Source organism: Megascapheus bottae, chromosome 7 (assembly GCF_031878675.1).
Source record: "Megascapheus bottae isolate mThoBot1 chromosome 7, mThoBot2.hap1, whole genome shotgun sequence".
Classification (NCBI taxonomy): Eukaryota; Metazoa; Chordata; class Mammalia; order Rodentia; family Geomyidae; genus Megascapheus; species Megascapheus bottae.
The window spans coordinates 66,254,033-66,273,730 of NC_143515.1; the positions used below are offsets into that span (position 1 = coordinate 66,254,033).

The 19,698-nt window shown below is 48.9% G+C and overlaps 1 protein-coding gene across 2 annotated transcripts; it reads right to left on the reverse strand.

Moving 5' to 3' along the window:
• Positions 1-442: 442 nt before the first annotated feature.
• On the reverse strand, positions 443-19,667 carry Trim54 (tripartite motif containing 54). Of its 2 annotated transcripts, XM_090336183.1 has the most exons (10): positions 19,600-19,667; positions 19,116-19,259; positions 5,268-5,440; positions 4,851-5,022; positions 2,644-2,739; positions 1,412-1,645; positions 1,293-1,315; positions 1,046-1,170; positions 839-931; positions 443-550 (listed from the first exon to the last, which is right to left on the reverse strand). In XM_090336183.1, the coding sequence occupies exons 1-10, from the start codon at positions 19,600-19,602 to the stop codon at positions 540-542; spliced, it is 1,074 nt and encodes a 357-aa protein (XP_090192309.1). In that variant the 5' UTR covers positions 19,603-19,667; the 3' UTR covers positions 443-539. The 2 variants fall into 2 exon arrangements, with proteins under 2 accessions (XP_090192309.1, XP_090192308.1); XM_090336182.1 differs by lacking the exon at positions 19,600-19,667 and having other exon boundaries at positions 19,116-19,543.
• Positions 19,668-19,698: the final 31 nt, after the last annotated feature.

Genomic DNA, 19,698 nt, shown 5'->3' on the forward strand with positions numbered 1-19,698 from the left:
GACAGCCTTGACCCCCTCCTCCACCCTGGGCGGGAACACGCGCGGCCGGAACGGACCCCGATCCGCCGCCGCCGTGCGGAGCGCCCGAGACCCCCGCGCACTCTCCTCCGAGTGGTTATTTTTTAATAAAAGTGCTGAAGAGCCTTTGGCTGCTGTCGTGGGGGCGCGGGCACCGCAGCAGGGGGGGACTTATGGGCGTTCCTCCCTCCAAGCTCCTGGGGGTGCCATTCCCGGTTCCCCCCTGTCCAGATCCCTGGACTCAGGGGTCCCGCATGGCGCGTGCGCGTGGGGATTCACCTCACCTCCGCCCCCAGATGGTCTCCGGTGGCGGTGGAAAGGGGCCAGGAGGTGGCGGAGTCGCCTCTGCAGAGCACGAGGGGAGCGGGCAGCGGAAGGAGTCGAGACGGGTGTGGGACACAAGGGTCCTTTATTGAGGCCCCATCCCCGGGGCAGGACTCTGGGATCCGTGCTCCTGGCGCAGGTCCTCCACCAGGCTGGCGAGGGACCCCGGGGGACGCGGGCTCTCCACCGGGGTCGGGTCAGTGCAGGCCTGGGGGGGGGGCGGGGAGGGCACGGTGGGCGGGTGCTCCAGGGGAACAAAAAGAAACCCCGTGTCCTGCCTTTCCCTGTCCACGGGTGTCCACGCTCCCCGCACACCGAACCCGGCGGTCGAGGGAGCGGAGGAATGCAGGGCGGGGAGAGCGGGCGCTCCTTTGTGGCTCCCGGTGCGGGGCACTTTGGGGGGAAGTGCGGGGTTGTGGCCGGGCGGACCGTCCCCGAAGGGACACGCGCCCCCACTGTCCAGCTGTCCCACCCCCAGCCTCTGGGTCACTCTCACTTTCTGACGCGCTCGGCCGCTCCTCCTCGGGGCCCGCGTTCCCCTCGTCCCCGTCGAACGCCACCTCCTCTTCCTCGTCCTCCCGGGCTGCGCCTGGGTCCAAGGAGACCCGGGTGAGGGTGGGACGCCGGCTTTTCTGGGGGTCCTGCCCCGCCTGGCCTCGGGACGCAGGCTCGGGAGGCGCGCGGCCCTCCCTCGCGGACTCACCGGGCCGGAAGTCGATGGTCCGCAGCATTTCGGCCACGTGCTCCACGCTCACCGAGAACTGCTCCATGCTCTCGTAGCCCGGCTCGGGACGCCCCGCCAGCTCCACCTTCGACATGGTCCCGACCCTGCGGCGGCCATCGGGGCTCAGGGGGTGACGCCCCTGCGCCCCCCACCCAGCCTCCCTCCGCGCCCGAGGGCTCCGCGCCGCCCCCCTTTCCCTCGTCTCCACGTCCCGCCGGCGACTCACTTATTGATCAGCTCCTTGGCCTGCTGCGGGGAAGGAAATGGGGGGAAGGGTGAGCGCGGGGCGCCCCTCGTCCCCGGCTCAGCCACTGTGCCCGAGCGCCGCCCTCTCCCGGGGCCCACCTGGAGGTAGAGCGCCATTTGGGGCTCCTCCATGGACTGGATGGCCGACTCCACGAGTTTCGAGGAGGCCTCCAGGTGGTCTCCATACTGCCGGATGAGGCCGCGGACGCGCTGCAGCTTCTCCTCCTGCTCCCGGGCCAGCGCTTGCAGCAGCTCGCCCTTGCGCTCCTCCAGCACTGCGCACAGGGTCTCGAACCTCTGGTTTAACAACTGCTTCTGCCTGCGGCTGTTGTCCTGAAAGACCCAAAGTAAACATGAAGGAAAGTGGGGCTGAGAACTCAGGGCTGCCGGCGCTGGGTGTGCAATTTGCTCCCGGACTAAATGGGACTCACGGAGCGCCAAGGAAAGTGACCTGACTGGTCACACTGGGAGTTAGAGGCACAGCACGACCCCCAACCCGGATCTTGTCGGAAACAACAATGATAACAGAACATTGCAAAGTAGCCTCACTGGGTGCCACCTCCACCGCTGGCCTGGTTTTGATTTGCACTAACTTCCATTTAATTCTCAAAAAGACTCAAGGAAGCAGTCGCTGTACCTTCATCATCACTGTTTAATGGTGGTTTTTTGTTTTTGGTCAGTCATGGGGCTTGAACTCTGGGCCTCGGCGCTGTCCCTGAGCTCTTCAGCTCAAGGCTACAGCCCTACCCCTTTGAGCCTCAGTACCACTTCCAGTTTTCTAGAGATTAATTGGAGATAAGAGTCTCACAGTTTTTAGTGCCTGGGTTGGCTTTGAAACAGGATCCTCAGATCTCAGCCTCCTGTGTAGCTAGGCTTACAGGTGTGAGCCACCATGCCCAGCAATGATTTTTTTTAATAGGGTCTCATTATGTAGCCTAGACTGGCTTTAAACTGACGATTTTCCTGATTAGCTTCCTTGACTACTGGGGTTACAGTTGTGTGCCACCACACTCAGCCTGTGTGTGTGTGTGTGTGTGTGTGTGTGTGTGTGTGTGTGTGTGTGTGTACATTGATTGGGTCTCAGTTGTCTGCCCTGGCGCTCAAGATGCCTTTGCTCATCATCATTATTCAATGTAGTTAAAACCAAAACCAACGCATGCAGAAGTTAACTGGATGAAAACCACTGAAGGGGTGAGTAGGGATCCAAACTCAGCAGCCTGGCTTGACACCACCAGTTCTAGAAGCCCAGAAAAGCTCTGCCCCAAAGTCAGTAGCTAAGGGTCTCCATGTCAGTCAGTCTGTTTTCCTTCTTCCTCCCAGCCCAGGCTTACCTCGATGGTCTGGCACACCTCCTCCATCTGTGTGATCACGGCTTGCACGCGGTCATTGCCGGCTACCAGCATTGCGATGCCATCGCTGAGCTCACTCTGCCACACACACGGAGCAGCTCTTAGAGCTGGAGGGTCCGACCTGCCGCCACACCCTCTCACACCTCCAGTTTCCCTAAGTGAAGACTGCCTTCCCCCCAACGTGGGGCATCTGCAAAGATCTAGAAGGTTGGGAACCATTCAAGAAATAGAGGAGGACATTCTGTGGATTTGAGATGGAGGTAGAGAAAGGTTTTACATGACCAAATGTGAAAGAAGCTGATATCCTTTGAAAATCTACAAGACCTGTTGTGTCTTACGAACACACACTCACGCAGGTTAGATGTTTTGTCTGTAGATTTGTGTCTTCCATGAATTTTGAAAATGTCTTAGTGATACCCATCCAGTTAACATGGCCTTGCTCTATTCTTTTTATTCTCTCATTCTGGGGGATCTTATAAGGCTTATATTAGACCTTTCTCATTCTCAACCTTCTTACCTCCCCAGTACAGCTACATTCTGGGGTTTTTATTCTTTATTTTTTTTTTGGTCAGTTGCAGGACTTGAACTCTGAGCCTGAGCATTGTCCCTGAGCTCTTCAGCTCAAGGGGTACTGCCCTACCCCTGGAGCCACAGCTCCATTTTCCATTTTCTAGTGATTGGACATAAGAGTCTCATGGACTTTTTAGTACGTGGGCTGGCTTTGAACCTTGATCCTCAGTTCTTAGCCTCCTGAGTAGCTAGGATTATAGGTGTGAGCCACCGCACCCAGCTATTGTTTTCGGCATCTGTACTATTTCTCTCTTCAGAGGAATACATCACTTAATCCATGTTCTATATATTTTAATTTGATTGTCAAATTGATATGGTCTTTTTTGGGGGGGAGGGGATCATGGGGCTTGAACTCTGGCTTGGGTGCTGTCCCTGAGCTCTTCAGCTCGAGGCTATTACCCTACCCTTGAATCACAGCTCCATTTCCCATTTTCTAGTGATTAATTGGAGATAAGAGTCTCTTCGATTTGTATTGCCTGGGCTGGCTTTGAATCTTGATCCTCAGATCTCAGCCTCCTGAGTAGTTAGGATTACAGGCATGAGCCACCTCACCCAGCTGATATGGTCTGATTTTTAGACATTTTTTGTTTTCTGAGATGGTTTCTATGGCTGTTCTTGAACTCTTTATTGTTGGAACTCAGTTACTCCAACAGCTAGGATTACAGCAACACTATTATGGTCAGCCATTATATATATAGTCATTTAAAAATATTCAATTATTGTTTGGCATTTTAAAAATGCTACCTTTATTTTTCTTTGAGACAGGTTCTTACTGAATGGCCCCAAAGGACAGGTCTGGAGCTAGTCCCCGGTGAGAATTTCCACCAGGATCTGAGGTTTGAAGCAGATGCTGAGGGGCACTGGGGAATGTGGACCCCTCACCTCAGTGGTGGCGATGCTCAAACAGATACAAAGGTGGCCATTAACCCCTGGAAAACCTGAAGTGGCACTGGGGCTGTGGTTCAAGGGATAGGGTGGTAGCTTTGAGCTGAAGAACTCAGGGGCAGTGCCCAGGCCCAGAGTTCAAGTCCTACAGCTGACAAAAAAAAATGTGGCAGAGTTGCTGAGGGTAGAGTGTGAGTCATTTTTTGACTCCTTCAGTGGCCACATTACTTCCCAGGTGTCAGGCAGTCTAATTTTAAATTTCTGTTTTGTGTAGAAAGCAGTTGTTTAGGGCCTACTGGTAGAGTGCTTGTCTAGCATGCACGAAGACCTGGGTTGGATTCCTTGGTACCACATATATAGAAAAAGCTGGAAATGGTGCTCTGGCTCAAGTGGTAGAAAGCCCAAGGACAGTGCTCAGTCCCTGAGTTCAAGTCCCAGGCCTGGCAAAAAAAAAAAAAAAAAAAAAAAAAAAACCAGAAAGAAAAGAGAAAGCAGTTGTAGCTACTGAGAGAGAATTGAAGGAACCATATTAAAGCCTTTGCTTTCGATCCGTTATCTAGTTTTATGCTTACAACAGCTCTCAGAAGTAGGCACTTTGATCCTGCTTTACCAGTGAGGAAGTGAAGGCCGAGTAACTATCTCAAGCTGGAACTTCAGCCTTAATTCAGTAGACCTTACAACCAAGTGGAGTAAGAGGCCGGCCCCTCCCATCCCTCCCTTCCCTCGCCTGATACCTTCTGGCGCTTGTAAATGGTGGGCAGGGGTGCCACCTCACAGTCCTTGTGGGCCCCAAAGACCTTGCAGAGGGAGCAGGTGGGCACTTCACAGCTCAGACAGTAGATGTTGATCTTCTCATCCTCGTGCTCCTCACACATGAGGTGCTGCTCTGCCTTGGAGTGGAGTGGCCTGGGGAGGGTGACAAAGAGTCTTCATTCTAGAGGGCAAAGGTATCCCCTGGCATCTTGACTGGAAGTCTTGGAGGGCTCCCCAGGTATCTGTGGGTGGAAGACCAGCTGAGGGCCCAGCACTGATCAGCTCCCCCAGCCCTGGCTAGCTGTGGATCCTCTCATCTCTAGGCTGAAGAACACGTTTCCATCAGGCTGAGTCCCAGACCTACTCTTGGAAGAAGGGAGAGGGCCCTGGCAACCCACCTGGAGGATTCCTGCTTGTAGATATCAATAATGTTCTCCACCAGCAGGTTTCGCTGCAGACCGTAGACGCCATGTCGATCCAGGACTACCTCATGCCTGCAAGACGGGCAGCGGAAACGGCCTCCTGATGACACAGCAGTGGAGCCCCGGGATTGCCACAGAGGGTTCGAGGCCTAGGGGTCCAGGGGGCAGGAGAGAACCGGGCACAGAGAGGCATGAGGGATCTGGGAGGAGAGGAGGCATTGGCTCTTTTCCATAGGCCGTGTGAATATGAAGCAAAAGCTCCTTGAAGATCTCTGTGCAGTCTCACTCTGGTCAAGGCCCGTGCAAGGTACGATCTCAAAGATAGGAACTCAAAGCTTAGAGCTTTAGCAGGAAGGCTGAGGAAGGAAAGGAAAAATGGCCCCAGCCTGGGGTCACATTGGGAAGAGCCTGGCTCCTTACACTGCCCCTGATGCTTTTTTTTTTTCTTCTTCTCTAAGTGTTGAGCATTTGAGTTGTGTCAAGTTTACAGTGGATCACTGGCTTTAGATCTGAGGTTGTGGGTGTCAGGCTATTGCCTGATGCCAGGACAAAGACATGAACAAAATACACCCCTGCCCTGAGGACCATGACAGCCACATACAGGGTAAGGACTGGTCACAGGGACAGCTGGAGGAAGGCCTAGAGAGACATTTGTACCACAGTCTACTTAGAAAGCCTCTCCATCCCATCCTGAAGGGAACCCTGCTGCAACCCCTGGTCACAGCTGCCTGGCTAGGGAGCTGAGTAATCATCTGATGTGGCAAAACCAACCAAGTGTTCTCTGCTGGCACCTGGAGTGAGACAGAGGTTGACCAAGCTACCCTAGGTACTGCTTTGGAGCTGAAGAGGCTTGTGGGGCTGGGCTAAGAGCTGACATCCTAGCCACCCTGGAAAAGAATGAGGGCAAGAAGCTATGAATACAAAAGGCAAGTTCGGGGCAAGGAGTTCAACCTAGTGGTAGAGTGCTTGCCTAGCATGCATGAAGACTGGGGTTCAATTCCTTGGTACCACATACTTAGAAAAAACCGGAAGTGGTGCTGAGGCTCAAGTGGTAGAGCTCTGGCCTTGAGAAAAATCCAAGGACAGTGCTCAGGCCCTGAGCTCAAGCCCAGGACTGGCAAAAAAAAAAAAAAAAAAAAAAAAAAAGCCAAGTTCCCAGAGATGAGAAAACCAGTTTGTAGAGAGACACAGATGAAATACTGGCTGATCAGTTATTGTTCCTCATTGATCACCTGTTCTTCAATAATGCAGCCCCTGAGTTTTGGCCAGGTGTGGGGTATAAATGCTGCAGATCAAGTCTCCCTTCCAACTGGATATGGCCAGGTTCCCGTCTACTGAGTTGTAAATGGAAATATTTGATGCAATTTCTAGGAAGTATCTTCAATGGTAAGGACATTTCCTAATTCTCTCCTCCTCCTCCTCCTCCTCCTCCTCCTCCTCTTCCTCCTCTTTCTTCTCCTCTTCCTCCTTCTCTGCCTCCTCCTTCTTCTTTGTTGGTGTTGATCCTGAGGCTTGAAGTCAGAGCCTGAGTGCTGTCCCGAGCTTTATTTTTATTATTATTATTTTTTTGCCAGTCTTGGGCTTGAGCTCAGGGCCTGAGCACTGTCCTTGGACTTTCTCAAGGCTAGAGCTCTACCACTTGCGCTTCAGCACCACTTCTGGCCTTTTTCTGTGTATGTGGTACCGAGGAATTGAACCCGGGTCTTCATGCATGCTAGGCAAGCACTCAACCACTAGGCCAAACTCCCGGCCCCGAGCTTTATTTTTTTATTTTTTACTAAACACTAGAGCTCTATCATTTCAACTCCACTTCTGGCTTTTTAGGTGTACTTAATTGTAGATAACAGTCTCACAGGCTTACCCACCCCTTTTCTTTCTTTGATGGATGGAATATAAAACCAGATGACTCAAGCTGCAATAGCCACATGAGCCATGAAGTAGTACACAGATGTTAGAAATGACAGAAGGTTGGGCCGGGAGTTTGGCCTAGTGGTACAGTGCTTGCCTAGCATGCATGAAGACCCGGGTTCAATTCCTTGGTACCACACACATAGAAAAAAGCCGGAAGTGGTGCTGAGGCTCAAGTGGTAGAGCTCTAGCCTTGAGAAAGTCCAAGGACAGTGCTCAGGCCCTGAGCTTAAGCCCAGGACTGGCAAAAAAAAAAAAAGAAAAGAAATGACAGAAGGCATGTAAGAAGGCCGTGCTGGACTGACTCCACACACTTTATCTTTGGATAAAAGCAATTTATTTTTGAGCCACTGTTAATTTTGTGGAGGAAATGCTGGGGACCAGCACTAAGAAGGTGCTCTGCCATTGGCCTAAACCTCTAGTGCTTTCCATCATTGTTACTAGGTGTTTTCTGCTGTTTATGACAGGAGCTAATCTAACCAGCAAGAAGTTCTCATATTCCTAGAGAGCAATGGAGACAACAGTCACCGAGAATTTCCATATTTACATAGATCTCCTACAATTGGGTTCTGTGACATTCTCCAAATCCTCATACACCAGCTAGAAGGTGGGTTTCAAAGGACCCTTAGTTAATAGCACCCCATCATATGTTTCAGTCAGGGGTTTTTGGTTTGTTTTGTTAACAGAATCTTGCCCTATAACTCCGGCTGATTTGGAACTCATGACCGTCCTGCCCTCAGACTCTGGATGGCTGAGATTATAGGTGTGGGCCACGACCCCTGGCTTCCAGAGTCAAGCATCCTGATGTGTCCACCAACGGCCAAGCTCGCAGCTAAAGCAGCAACAGGGCTCCACTGTGAAGTGTGGCAGCCTAGCTTGGGGAAGCCAACTGGTGTGCGCTACAAACAGCACGTCTTCCTTGGGATTTCTTGGGAACCATGGAAATGAACACTTGAGCCCATCATAAAACTGGACCAGATGGGTTTGAGATTATCCAAAGCTAAGTTTATGCATCTATCCCTCTCAGATTACCTTTCAGGATTACAGGAATATCATTACATTTAGGGAAGGTATTAAAAGAGTGCAACCACAGGCTGTTATCTGCTTCATATAATTACCTGTCACTATTTAGAATCTAAGTAGGTAAGGAGGTGCTGAGAGAACCGTAAGTCTGAAAATTCCCAGCCAAATTTGACTCTTTGCCTCTTTCCTCAGTTTCATCCATTCTTCTACCCTCCTCTCCAAGGAAGAAGACTGCAGGGACACTGGAAAATTCCACTAGGTCCTGTTTTGTGGTACTAAGGATCTGAACCCAGGGCTTCATGCATATTAGGCATGCACTCTACCACTAAGCCACATTCCCAGTCCAGAGATTGATTTTTTTTGTGGGTCATGGGGCTTGAACTCAGCCTGGACACTGTCCTTGAGCTCTTCAGCTCAAAGCTGCCACCCTACCCTGGGCCTGGGCACTGTCCCTGAGCTCTTCGGCTCAAGGCTACTGCCCTACCCGTGAGCCAAGCCCCACTTCCCATTTTCTAGAGGTTAACTGGAGATAAGAGTCTCAGGTCCTTTTGTTCCTGGCTTTGAACCTTGAGTCTCAGATCTTAGCCTCCTGAGTAGCTAGGATTACAGGTGTGAGCTACCGGGGCAGGCCAGAGATGGATTTTTTTTAAGGAAAAAAAGATCATAAAGGACCAAATCTTTCACAGAGAAAACAACTAGAGCAGGCAAAATTCAAACAACTGTGCACTTAAGATAAATAAAAGATCACCCATCAGATCAAATCTAGTCTCTCACTGGACTCTAGGAGGAGTCCAATTTCTTTCTTTTTTAAATATAATTTTATTTTTATTAAGGTGCAGTAGAAAGGGGTTACTATGTCATAAACCAGGTCATGGGTACATTTTTTTTGGCCATGTCACCCCTTCCTTTGCTTTCCTCTCAGATTCCCCTTTCACCCCTACCCTCCCTTTTTGCAGAGGGCCCCTATTTCAAGCAGGACTGTCTATGACAGGGAGAGGAAGTAGCATAAATCTCCTGGAAGACCCTCTCTATTCCTCTTCTTAGGTATCTATACGTAAGTCACTGGATTTCATGTGGAAAATATTCTGGGATGATATAACCAAATTGAGTAGACCTCAAGTAGCAATTAGTTCAAGTCCTACCCCTCTTTTCACCAAGGGAGCCAAAGGACTAAACAGAGACTGCAAAGCTCTGACAGCATCCGGCCAGCCAGCTCTCATTGTAAGATCACAGGATGGAGCCACTAGCATCTAGCTGAAAAACTTTTTTTTAATATAATGCTCAAACCTGACCTGAACAAAAGGGGGCACCAGAGTGCCATAGTAAAGATAGACCAATGAGAAAACATTGTAGGGGACTCAGAAAAACAAAACAAAAAACAAAAAACAAAAAATCCCGAAAACAACAACAAAGAATTAGATGCTTAAGAAGATGCAACTTCTATTAATTACAATAAAAAATATATGAAAAAAAAAAGAAGATGCAACTTGAAGTTGGAGTAGAAGATGGATTTAAATGACCTTCAAGAGACACAGTTCCTATAGACACTGAAATTGAAAACAGGGGAGTCACTGAAGGAAGCTAGAAGACTTGGAAAACCAAGGACAATGATAATAATCAAGAGTGATTTTATCAAGCTGGGTGTGGTCTGGACTGTAGGGGGGGTAGAAGTAGCGGTGGCAGTGCAGTGGGTGCCTGCAGTGTGACATGTTTGAGCTAATAAAGTGGTGGATGAGTCAGGATGGCTTAGGGCTGCGTGCTTGCCCTTCCAGGATGCTGGCAGGATGCTGCCCCACTCCCTCTGGGCACAGAGATTATTAGATATAAAGACTTGAAATTTGGTGTGTCTTGGGGAGTGCCGCCACCACCTGCCCCCCAGAGGTCCTTTTTATTTTCTTAAAAATCACTCTTGGACAGCCATCCTTACTGCTGGGGAAAATCTCAGCCCTGCACCACCCCACTTGCTGCACGGCGGGGGGCATGGTGCCTGCAATTATCAAACATGATTTCAATTAAGAAATAAAGCTGGGTGCTGTTGACACACCCGTGATCCTAGCTTCTCACAGGCGGAGATCTGATGGTTGTCGTATGAAGCTAGCCTGGGCAGGAAAGTCTGTGAGACTTTTGCCTTTGATTAACTACCCAAAAAAGCTGGAACTAGAGCGATGGTCCAAAGGGTAGAATGCTAGCCTTGAGCAAAAAAGGCTTAGGGGACAGTACCCAGGTCCTGAGATCAAGCTGGCACATGCGCACACGCACACACACACACACACACACACACACACACACACACACACACTTTACATGTTTTGATAATTATATCTTAGTTTTCCCAAGCCCTTTTTTCATTATTGTCCTCTCCAGGAGTTACTTTAGACATTCTCCTGTTAATTCTTACACCACAGGTAGGCTGCTGTCTATGTACTGCATGGAAATATGGGCTTTGTGCATATGAAGGGTAAAATTTTCACCCCCTTTTAAGAATCAGTTTTGCCTGTGTGACCATATCCTACAAAGAGTACACACTGTATTCTAATGCAATTGGCTTTCTTTATTATCATTATTATATGTATTTGCAAGCAATGTTCTTAAAAGGAATACATAGATTTTACAGACTGAAAAATAGGTCCATGGCACAAGAGAAATCACTCTGTCCTGAAACCAGAAGTTCCTAATGTTTAGATTCTAGGTGGCTTCCTTGATATATCTGCATAGCTCCAGTCTACTCTGGGCTCAAGCTGTCTCTACAACTAGTATCCACATAGCAAAATCTTCTTTTGTTATCTTTCAATTTCAAAACGAAGAACTAATTAATTGGCTCTATTCTATATTCTATATTCTGGGTGCTGGTGGGCCACACCTGTAATCCAGGTACGCAAGAGGCTGAGATCTCAGAATCATAACCCAAAGCCAGCCCAGAAGGGAAAGTCCAGGAGACTCTTATTTCCAATTAAATCACAGAAAAAGCTGGAAGTGGTGCTGTGACTCAAGTACTAGCCTTAAACAAAAGTTACCCAGGGACAGTGCCCAGCCCCAGAGTTTACACCTCAGATCAGGAAAAAAAAAGAAAGAAAAGTGTGTGTGTGTGTGTGTGTGTGTGTGTGTGTGTGTGTGTGTGGTGGGGGGAGGGGGCAACCAGGGGGGCTTGCTTGTTCTTTCTTTTTTTTTTTTTATGCCAGTCCTGGGGCTTGAACTCAGGGCCTGGACACTGTCCTTGGGCTTTCTCAAGGCTAGTGCTCTACCACTTAAGCCACAGCACCATTTCCAGCTCTTTCTGTGTATGTGGTACTGGGGAATTGAACCCAGAGCTTTGTGCATGGTAGGCAAGAACACTAAACCACTAGGCCATGCTCCTGGCCCCCCCCTTCTTTTCCCTCCAGAGCTGAGGACTGAACTTAGGGCCTTGCACTTGCTTGGCTAGTGCTCTTCCACTGAACTAAATCTCCAACTCCTTGTTCTTTCCTTACGGGTCATATTTTCACAAGGGATTCCACCCAAGAAAGTAATGGTTCACGTGCTGATGATGCAGTGTGTAGAGGAGATTCCACTGCTCTAGGAAACAGAACAGGGTACCTAGATTTATGTTCCTATCTCTTTGTGTGACCCTAGTTTCCTGCGTTTATCCCTCTACTAGAGAGAGAATATCCGTTCTATCTAATTCAAATGTAATCATGTCAATAAAGGTACTCTATTAGTTATAAAACACTGAAGGAAACATAAACAACCCTATTCTACAAAAATGCCTTATAAATAAATGACTTCCTGGAATCTATGGGCATGAAATAACTTTTGTTGTCAGTCCTGGGGCTTGAACTCAAGGCCTGGGCACTGTCCCACTGCTCTGCTTTGCTCAAGGCTGCCACTCTGCTACTCACAGTACCAACTGGTTTTCTGGTGATTAATTGGAGATGAGTCTCACAAACTTTCCTGCCTTAACTGGCTTTGACAATTCTCAAATCTCAGTCTCCTGAGTAGCTAGGATTAACAGGCCTAGCTACCAGCAACTGGCTTATGAAATAACTTCTTTATCCACTGTGAAAGATAAAATAGGATGGAATAGGCATAGGAGTGTATGGTTCAAACCCTACCACCATAACACACACACACACACACACACACACACACACACACACACACACACACACACACACACACAGAGGGGAATAGAACAAATAAGTAGCTGGGTGCCCATAGCTCATGCCTGTCATCCTAGCTACTCAGGAGGTTGAAGGCTTGAAGTTCTTTTTTTAGTATTTTGTTTGTTTGTTTTGCCGGTCCTGGGGCTTGAGCACTGTCCTTGAGCTTTCCCAAGGCTAGTGCTCTACTACTTGAGCCATGGCACCACTTCTGGCTTTTTTCTATGTATGTGGCACTGAGGAGTCAAACCTGAGTCTTCGTGCATGCTAGGCAAGCACTCTACCACTAGACCAAACTCCTGGCCAAGGCTTGAAGTTCAGTCAACTTTGGCAGGAAAGTGTGATACTCTTATCTTCAATTAATCATCAAAAAGCCATTAGTGGTGCTCTGGCTCAAGCATTAGAGCATTAGCCTTGAGGGAAAAGCCCAAGGATAGTGCTTAGGCCCTGAGTTCAAGCCTCGGAACTGCCAAAAAAAAAACAAACAAAAAACATATGGTGACTACCACCGGCATATGGTGTCTACCTTTAAAAGGCTGCTGTACTGCTATTAAAATGACACCGGTAATCCTAGCTACCAAGGAGCCTGAGATCTGAGAAAGTATAAAGCCAGCTCCAGCACTGAAGTCTGGGAGACTCTCATCTCCAATTAACCATGAGAAAACGGAAAGTGGCTTTGTGGCTCAAAGGGTAGAGCAGTAGCCTTGAGTTGAAGAGTTTAGGGACAATGCCCAGGCCCAGAGTTCAAGCCCCACAACTGACCAAAAACAAAACAAAACAAAACCACACACACCCAAAACAAAAAACAAAACCAGCTTGGTTCACTGACTGCTGGTGACTCTATTACTGGGGGATGCCAATCCCCCCCCCCCCGCGCCCCCCTCCCCCCGCCCAGATGGCTGGGATATTAGAGCTCCTAAGTCCCTTGTAAGTTCTCCCTGTCTGGGAAAAGCTGTTCCAGAGAAGTTGATCCTGAGCAACCTTCCAGCACTTTCTGGCCTTCTGTTGAACATTAACGGGTTGTAGCTCAGACACAAGTGCCCACAGAAAAGCGGGGGCAGCGATAAAAATAAACAAAGGCTTGCTTTAAAGTAGTTTAGACGTAGCGAGTTTACAAATACAGAAACACATGGGAAGATGTTTGTGTCAGATTTTCACACCAACAGCTTTGGTCTACTCAAAATCCTTGATGGCTGAGTGGGTGCAAGTGTGGGGAAAGAGGGAGAAGAAATTGAGGTGGGGGGGTTAATGTCATATTTTTTTGTTTCAGTTCAGAGAAAAAGAAAAGTATCATTGCTCTAAAGAGACTTATAGCTGGATGGGAGCTGAGGCTCAAATGGTAAAGTGTTACTAGCCCTGAAATGCTAAGGGACAACATCTAGGCCCTGAGTTCAAGCCCTAGTACCAACACACACACACAAAACCTACATAAATAAAGGGAATTATAATGACAAGTGTGTAATACATATATGGGAAGGAGAGCTTGGAGATACTGTGTACAAATGAAAAAACAACAACAAAAGAACCCCAGCAATGTGTTGGGTATGATGGGACTCTGGGTACTTTCCTCCTAAACCCTTAATCCTGCTTAGTGTCTTCGATTAACCTTTGACTTTTCCAACTTGGCTTCTTGGTTGTCCAGTTAACTTGAGCTTATCAATACAACTCCCCTCCCCAGATTTCTCTCTCTGTGTCTGTCTCTCTGTCTCTGTCTCTCTCTCTTCCAACGTAGGGCCTAGAGTTATCAGCTTTTTTTTTTTGCTTAAGGCTCTACCACTTGAGCCACAGCTCCACTCCATTTTTTTTTACTGGTTAATTGAAGAATTTCACAGGCTTTTCTTCTCAGCAGGCTTCAAACCCAAATCTGTAGCTCTCAGCCTCTTGAGTAGCTAGGATTACTGGTGTGAGCCACAAGTGTGTAGCATAGGTTCTCTCTCGCTCGCTCGCTCTCTCTCTCTCCCTCCCTCTCCCCCATCTCTAAGGAGTCTCAGATCAAGACACACTTGCTATCCAATGCTTGCTTTCATGCATTGGCTGGCACTCGACAACCCGAGCCACGCCTCCAACCCTAGCAAAAGTTCTTTGTCTACTATGGCAATTTCTTTTGTTGGCCATGGGACTTGAACTCTGGGCCTGGGCACAGTCCTGAGCTCTTCAGATCAAGGTGACTGCTCTACTCCTTGAGCCACAGTGCCTCTTCCGGGTTTCTAGTGGTTCACTGAAGAGTCTCACAGACTTCTGTGCCCAGGCTGGCTTTGAACCATGATTCTCAGACCTCAGCCTCCTGTGTTGCTAGGATTACAGGCATGAGCCACTGTGCTTGGCAAACTGACAATTTTTTTTTTTTGCCAGTCCTGTGCTTGAGCTCAGGGCCTGAGCACTGTCCTTGGACTTTCTCAAGGCTAGAACTCTACCACTTGAGCCACAGCACCACTTCCAGCTTTTTTCTATGTATGTGGTACTGAGGAATCAAACCCGGGTCTTCCTGCATGCTAGGCAAGCACTCTACCACTAGGCCAACTCCTGGCCCAAACTGTGGCAATTTTTAAAGACAAGACATTGGAGACATTGGAAAGGTCTAAGTGTTTAGGGGATGGATTCCAAAGACTGTGCTCTTGTCATAACAAGGACTCAGTTTGCAGATATTTAAAACAGAAGTCACAGCGCTCAATATATGATATAGAACAATCACGAGAGACTTCCAAAAGCACCGAGGGCAATGGGTGTATGGCAGGTCATGCAAGCATGAAAACTGGCTTCTGTTCAGTGAAGGAAATGAGGGTCTGAAGTCAGTGGTAGATGACCTTTCTGTGACATAAACTCCTAGGGTGTTTGAAAAAAAAAGTGTCCATGTGAAAATTTAAATGCTGGTGTCACTTTCATAACTGTTAACTTTCTAGGCAATGTTCTAAAGGTTCTCTTCCCAAGTGATTTGAAGATGAAAGAACTAAAAGTTCTATTCTTGTCACCATACTTAGAAAACACACAATCTGATTATGCCTGGAGTTGTCAAAATGTGGAGGCAATGTGTGAAAAACTAAATATGCTCATCTCCCAGACAGAGAGCTGCTGGGCTCTGCCGAGCTGTGGAGACATAGGTGCAGCTGGATAACTGGGTCGGCCTCCCCCAGACCCCCCAAATAAAGCATCAGGGGAATGAGCTGTTCACTGTGCTCTCTGCAGAGGGCCTGGGTGCTCTTCGCTTTCAAACATGCACACATCAGATGCAGAATGTGTGTGTGTGTGTGTGTGCGTGTGTGTGTGTGTGTATGCGTGCATGCATGTGTGTGCGCACGTGCGTGTGTGTGTGTGCGTGCATGTGTGCGTGTGTGTATGCGTGCGTGCATGTGTGTGTGTGTGTGTGTGTGTATGTGTGTGTGTGTGCAGCAGGTACTAGGCAAGTTCCTACCATTTGAACTATACCTCTGGCACTTGCTTGAGATGGGCTCTCATTGTTGCAGATCTCAAATGTGTGAGCTTGAGTGATTGTCCTGTCTCAGCCCCTAAGTGTCTGGGATTACAAGTGTTCACTACCATGCCTATCTCTTGCACCGAGTTAAGCCCAAACTATTCCTAGGTCTCTCTTGGCTAGATCAGCATTCTAAAGCATCTTTAAACTCAGAGTGGGCTGGGATATGAAAGACTGCCTAGAGCAAAGGAGGTCGATGCAGCATCTTCTAGGCTTTGTGCATGGCCTCGTCCTGCGTCCTCTGCAAGTGGCATCATGTGACTCACGCTCTAATACTCTGGCTGGATTTTACAGGACATGTTACCTTAGCTTTCCAGACTTTACATATTTCAGATTCATGAGAGTGAGTCTCAGCATAATCCATGAGAGAGAAGGGTCTCTCAGTGAGAGAGAAGAAATAACTCCCAGAAACATGTAGCTTCTTACACTGGACTTGAGGCCAGGGATGGAAAGACATGACAGGCTAGGCCTGCAGGTGGAAATCAAGGGATTCTTGGGCCAAGTCATGACAGAAGAAAGTTCATGGGCATTCAAGAAGAGCAAGTAAGGAAAGGCCTTGATGAAGGATGTCTGGAGGGGTTCAGAGAGTTGGGCACTCAGTAACAGCAATAAATAGAAGACCAGTGAGGGCTGGGTCGAGGACACAGTGTACTATGGCCTGACTCACCTAGCCCAATGTTTCCCCCCCGTAAACACACCACCCAAAGGATGCAGAAAAATAAGCATTTCCTCAGTTAAAAATCACTTGTGGGGGCCTGAAGTTTAACTAGTGGTAGAGTGCTTGCCTAGCATGCACAGAGACCCAGGTTCGATTCCTCAGTACCACATACATAGAAAAATCTGGAAGTGGTGCTATGGCTCAAGTGGCAGACCACTAGCCTAGAGAAAGCCCAAGGACAGTGCTCAGGCCCTGAGTTCAAGCCTCAGGACTGGCAACAAAAAATCATGTGTTCCAGGAGGCTAGGAATTTGACCTAGAGGTAGAGTGCTTGCCTAAAATGCGTGAAGACCTGGGTTCAATTCCTCAGTACCATGAACACAGAGAAAGCTAGAAGTGGCACTGCGGCTCAGGCGGTAGATTGCTAGCCTTAGGCAAAAGAAGCTCAAGTACAGTGCCCAGGCCCTGAGTTAGGCCCCAGGACTGGCCTAAGAAAAAGGAAGAAAAAGAAAAGGAAAGGAAAGGAAAAATCACTTTTGCCAGGTGCCAGTGGCTCATGCCTATAATCCTAACTACTTAGGAGGCTGAGATTTGAAGACTGAAGTTTGAAGCCAGCCCAGGCAAAAAAGTCCCAGGGAGACTCCAATTCGCCACTCAAAAACTGGAAGTGACTCTGTGGCTCAAAGCAAAAGAGCTTAGGGAGAGTACCTGGGCTCTGAGTTCAAGCCCCACAACCACAACAACAAAAAAAGAAATCACTTGTGTGGGATGCAGCTGGATGGAAGGCATGTGCTTAGCAGGTACAAGGTACTGAATTGAAACCTTAGCACAGAGAAGGAGAGAGGAGCAGGGAATGATACAGGTTTACAGCGATAGCAACAAAAAAGGAAGATGAGGTGAGACTCAGCAGTAGATCAATTGCCTAGCAGGTGTGAGGCCCTGAGTTCAAATCACATGCTGCCAAAAGAAAAAGAAGGAAGAGGAGCAGGAGGAGGAGGAGGAGGAGGAGGAGAGGAGGAGTAGGAGAGGAGGAGGAGGAGGGGGAGGAAAAGAAAGCATTTTGCTGGGCACATTGCCTTGTAATTTTTGGTGCAGATGAGTAAAAATATGCTAACTCTTCTTTTTATGTGTGTGGTGCTCTGAGGCTTGAATTTCAGTGTCTCACCCTTTCATTTGCTCATGAGTCTCACAGACTTTTTTGCCTGGGCTGGCTTTAAACCATGATCCTCAGATCTCAGCTACCTGAGTAGCTAGTAGTAGTAGGATTACCGGTGTGAGCCACAGGTCCCCAATTTGCTTTTTACTTTTATAATCACTGGCTAAGATAGTATCTGTAACTTTATTTAGCTATGCTTGGCCCCATGACTGTAATAAACCAAAAACTGGCTTGCTGTACTTCTGGGAAGTACAATTCCATCTCTGTGTTCTGTCTGCTATCAAATGGCCTCCACTCGTTATTTATTTATTTATTTTTTGCCAGTCCTGGGCCTTGAACTCAGGGCCTAAGCACTGTCTTTGGGCTTTCCTCAAGGCTAACCCTCTGCCACTTGAGCCACAGCACCACTTCTGGCTTTTTTTCTACGTATGTGGTACCAAGGAATCCAACTCAGGTCTTTGTGCATGCTAAGCAAGCACGCTACCACCAGGCAAAACTCCCAGCCCCATGACCTCCACTCTTATAGCCTGTAGGCCTCTTTAGTGAATCTGGAAGCCACAGGTGCGAAGTGACCTTGAGGAGAATATTCCTAGTCCACGATGTTGAACTCTGCCCCCACATCTCTGGAACATGGATGCCTCGAGCCTATAGTTTCAGGGATCACTTCAATGGTACACTAGAGAATGCCACTGATTGTGTAGAGTACAGAACAGTGCATCATTTTTCTTTAACAAAACTTGCCAGAGGGCCGCGCACGGTGGCTCACGCCTGTAACCCTAGCTACTCAAGAGACTGAGATCACTGTTCAAAGCCAGCCAGTACTAAAGAACCTGAGACTCTTATCTCCAATTAACCTCTAGAAAATGGGAAGTGGGGCCAAGGCTCAAGGGGTAGGGTGGTAGCCTTGAGCTGAAGAGCTCAGGGACAGTGCCCAAGCCCAGAGTTCAAACCCCAGAACTCACACAAACAAAAAACAACACAAAAACTCGCCAGAGCTGGTTTAAAAACAACAAGGAAACACACACACACACACACACACACACACACACACACACACTGCCTGGAACGTTACCTTAAATAGCTCAGCTATCATTACAAACTGTCTCACTAGATTCCCTGTTATGTTCCTGTGTCAGTATTCACTTGTCTCTTCTGTAGACTGCCCCCAAGGACCTCAAAGTATGGACCCTAACAGTGCACAGAGTCTAGCCCAGTCTCCTTCACGGCCCACCTGGAGCACCCTCTCCTGGGTCCCTGGGTCCTGCCAGTCCTCTTTGGAGGCCACCTAGCTGCTGTGGGCACAGGCTGTCTGTCTGGTCTCAGGGCAGCTGCTGACTCATGCTTACTCTGCTATCTTGGGGACCTCAGCTCCCCTGTCCTCAGCCTCAGACCCCCCTCAGAGCACCTGGCTCACCCCCTCCCCAGCACCCAGCTGCTCCCCCACACTCTGCGCTGCTTGCTTGACCTAGGCCCACCTGGAAGACGTCGTTGGCGCACTTGCGACACAGGTTGTGCTGGCAGGGCAGGATCACCACGGGCTTGGAGAACATCTCCAGGCAGATGGGGCAGATGAGCTGCTTCTCCAGGTTGTCCATGCTGTGTGCATCCCCTAACAGCGGCTTGAAACCCACCGCGAAGTTCATCCCGCAGTGCTCGCTGGCTCCCTCGCTGCTCACACCCTGGCCTTCACTCACCGCCTGTGCGCCCTGCCTCCTCCACCCCACGCTGCCCCTGGGTCTTGGGTTCCCAGCTGGTACTCCCTCTCAAAATGGCACCGCTCTATCACCTGTCTTCTTCTTCTATCAGCCCAGCCTCAGCCCGTCTCTCTGGACAGATTCAGCAAGGACTCTGAGCAGCCCTCCCTCCCTGTGAAATTCTCTTCCCCAAAGCCACGGTCTCACTCACTCCCGGACCCTGTACTGTTTGTCCCTTGCTCCCCAGAGAGGAGGTTAATATTACCATGGGGGTGGAGAAGCAAGGGACCTGTGCATGACATTCCAACTCCCAAATTAGCTCATGTAAGGAGAGCCACAGCTGTCACCGCGTGAGTGACCCTGA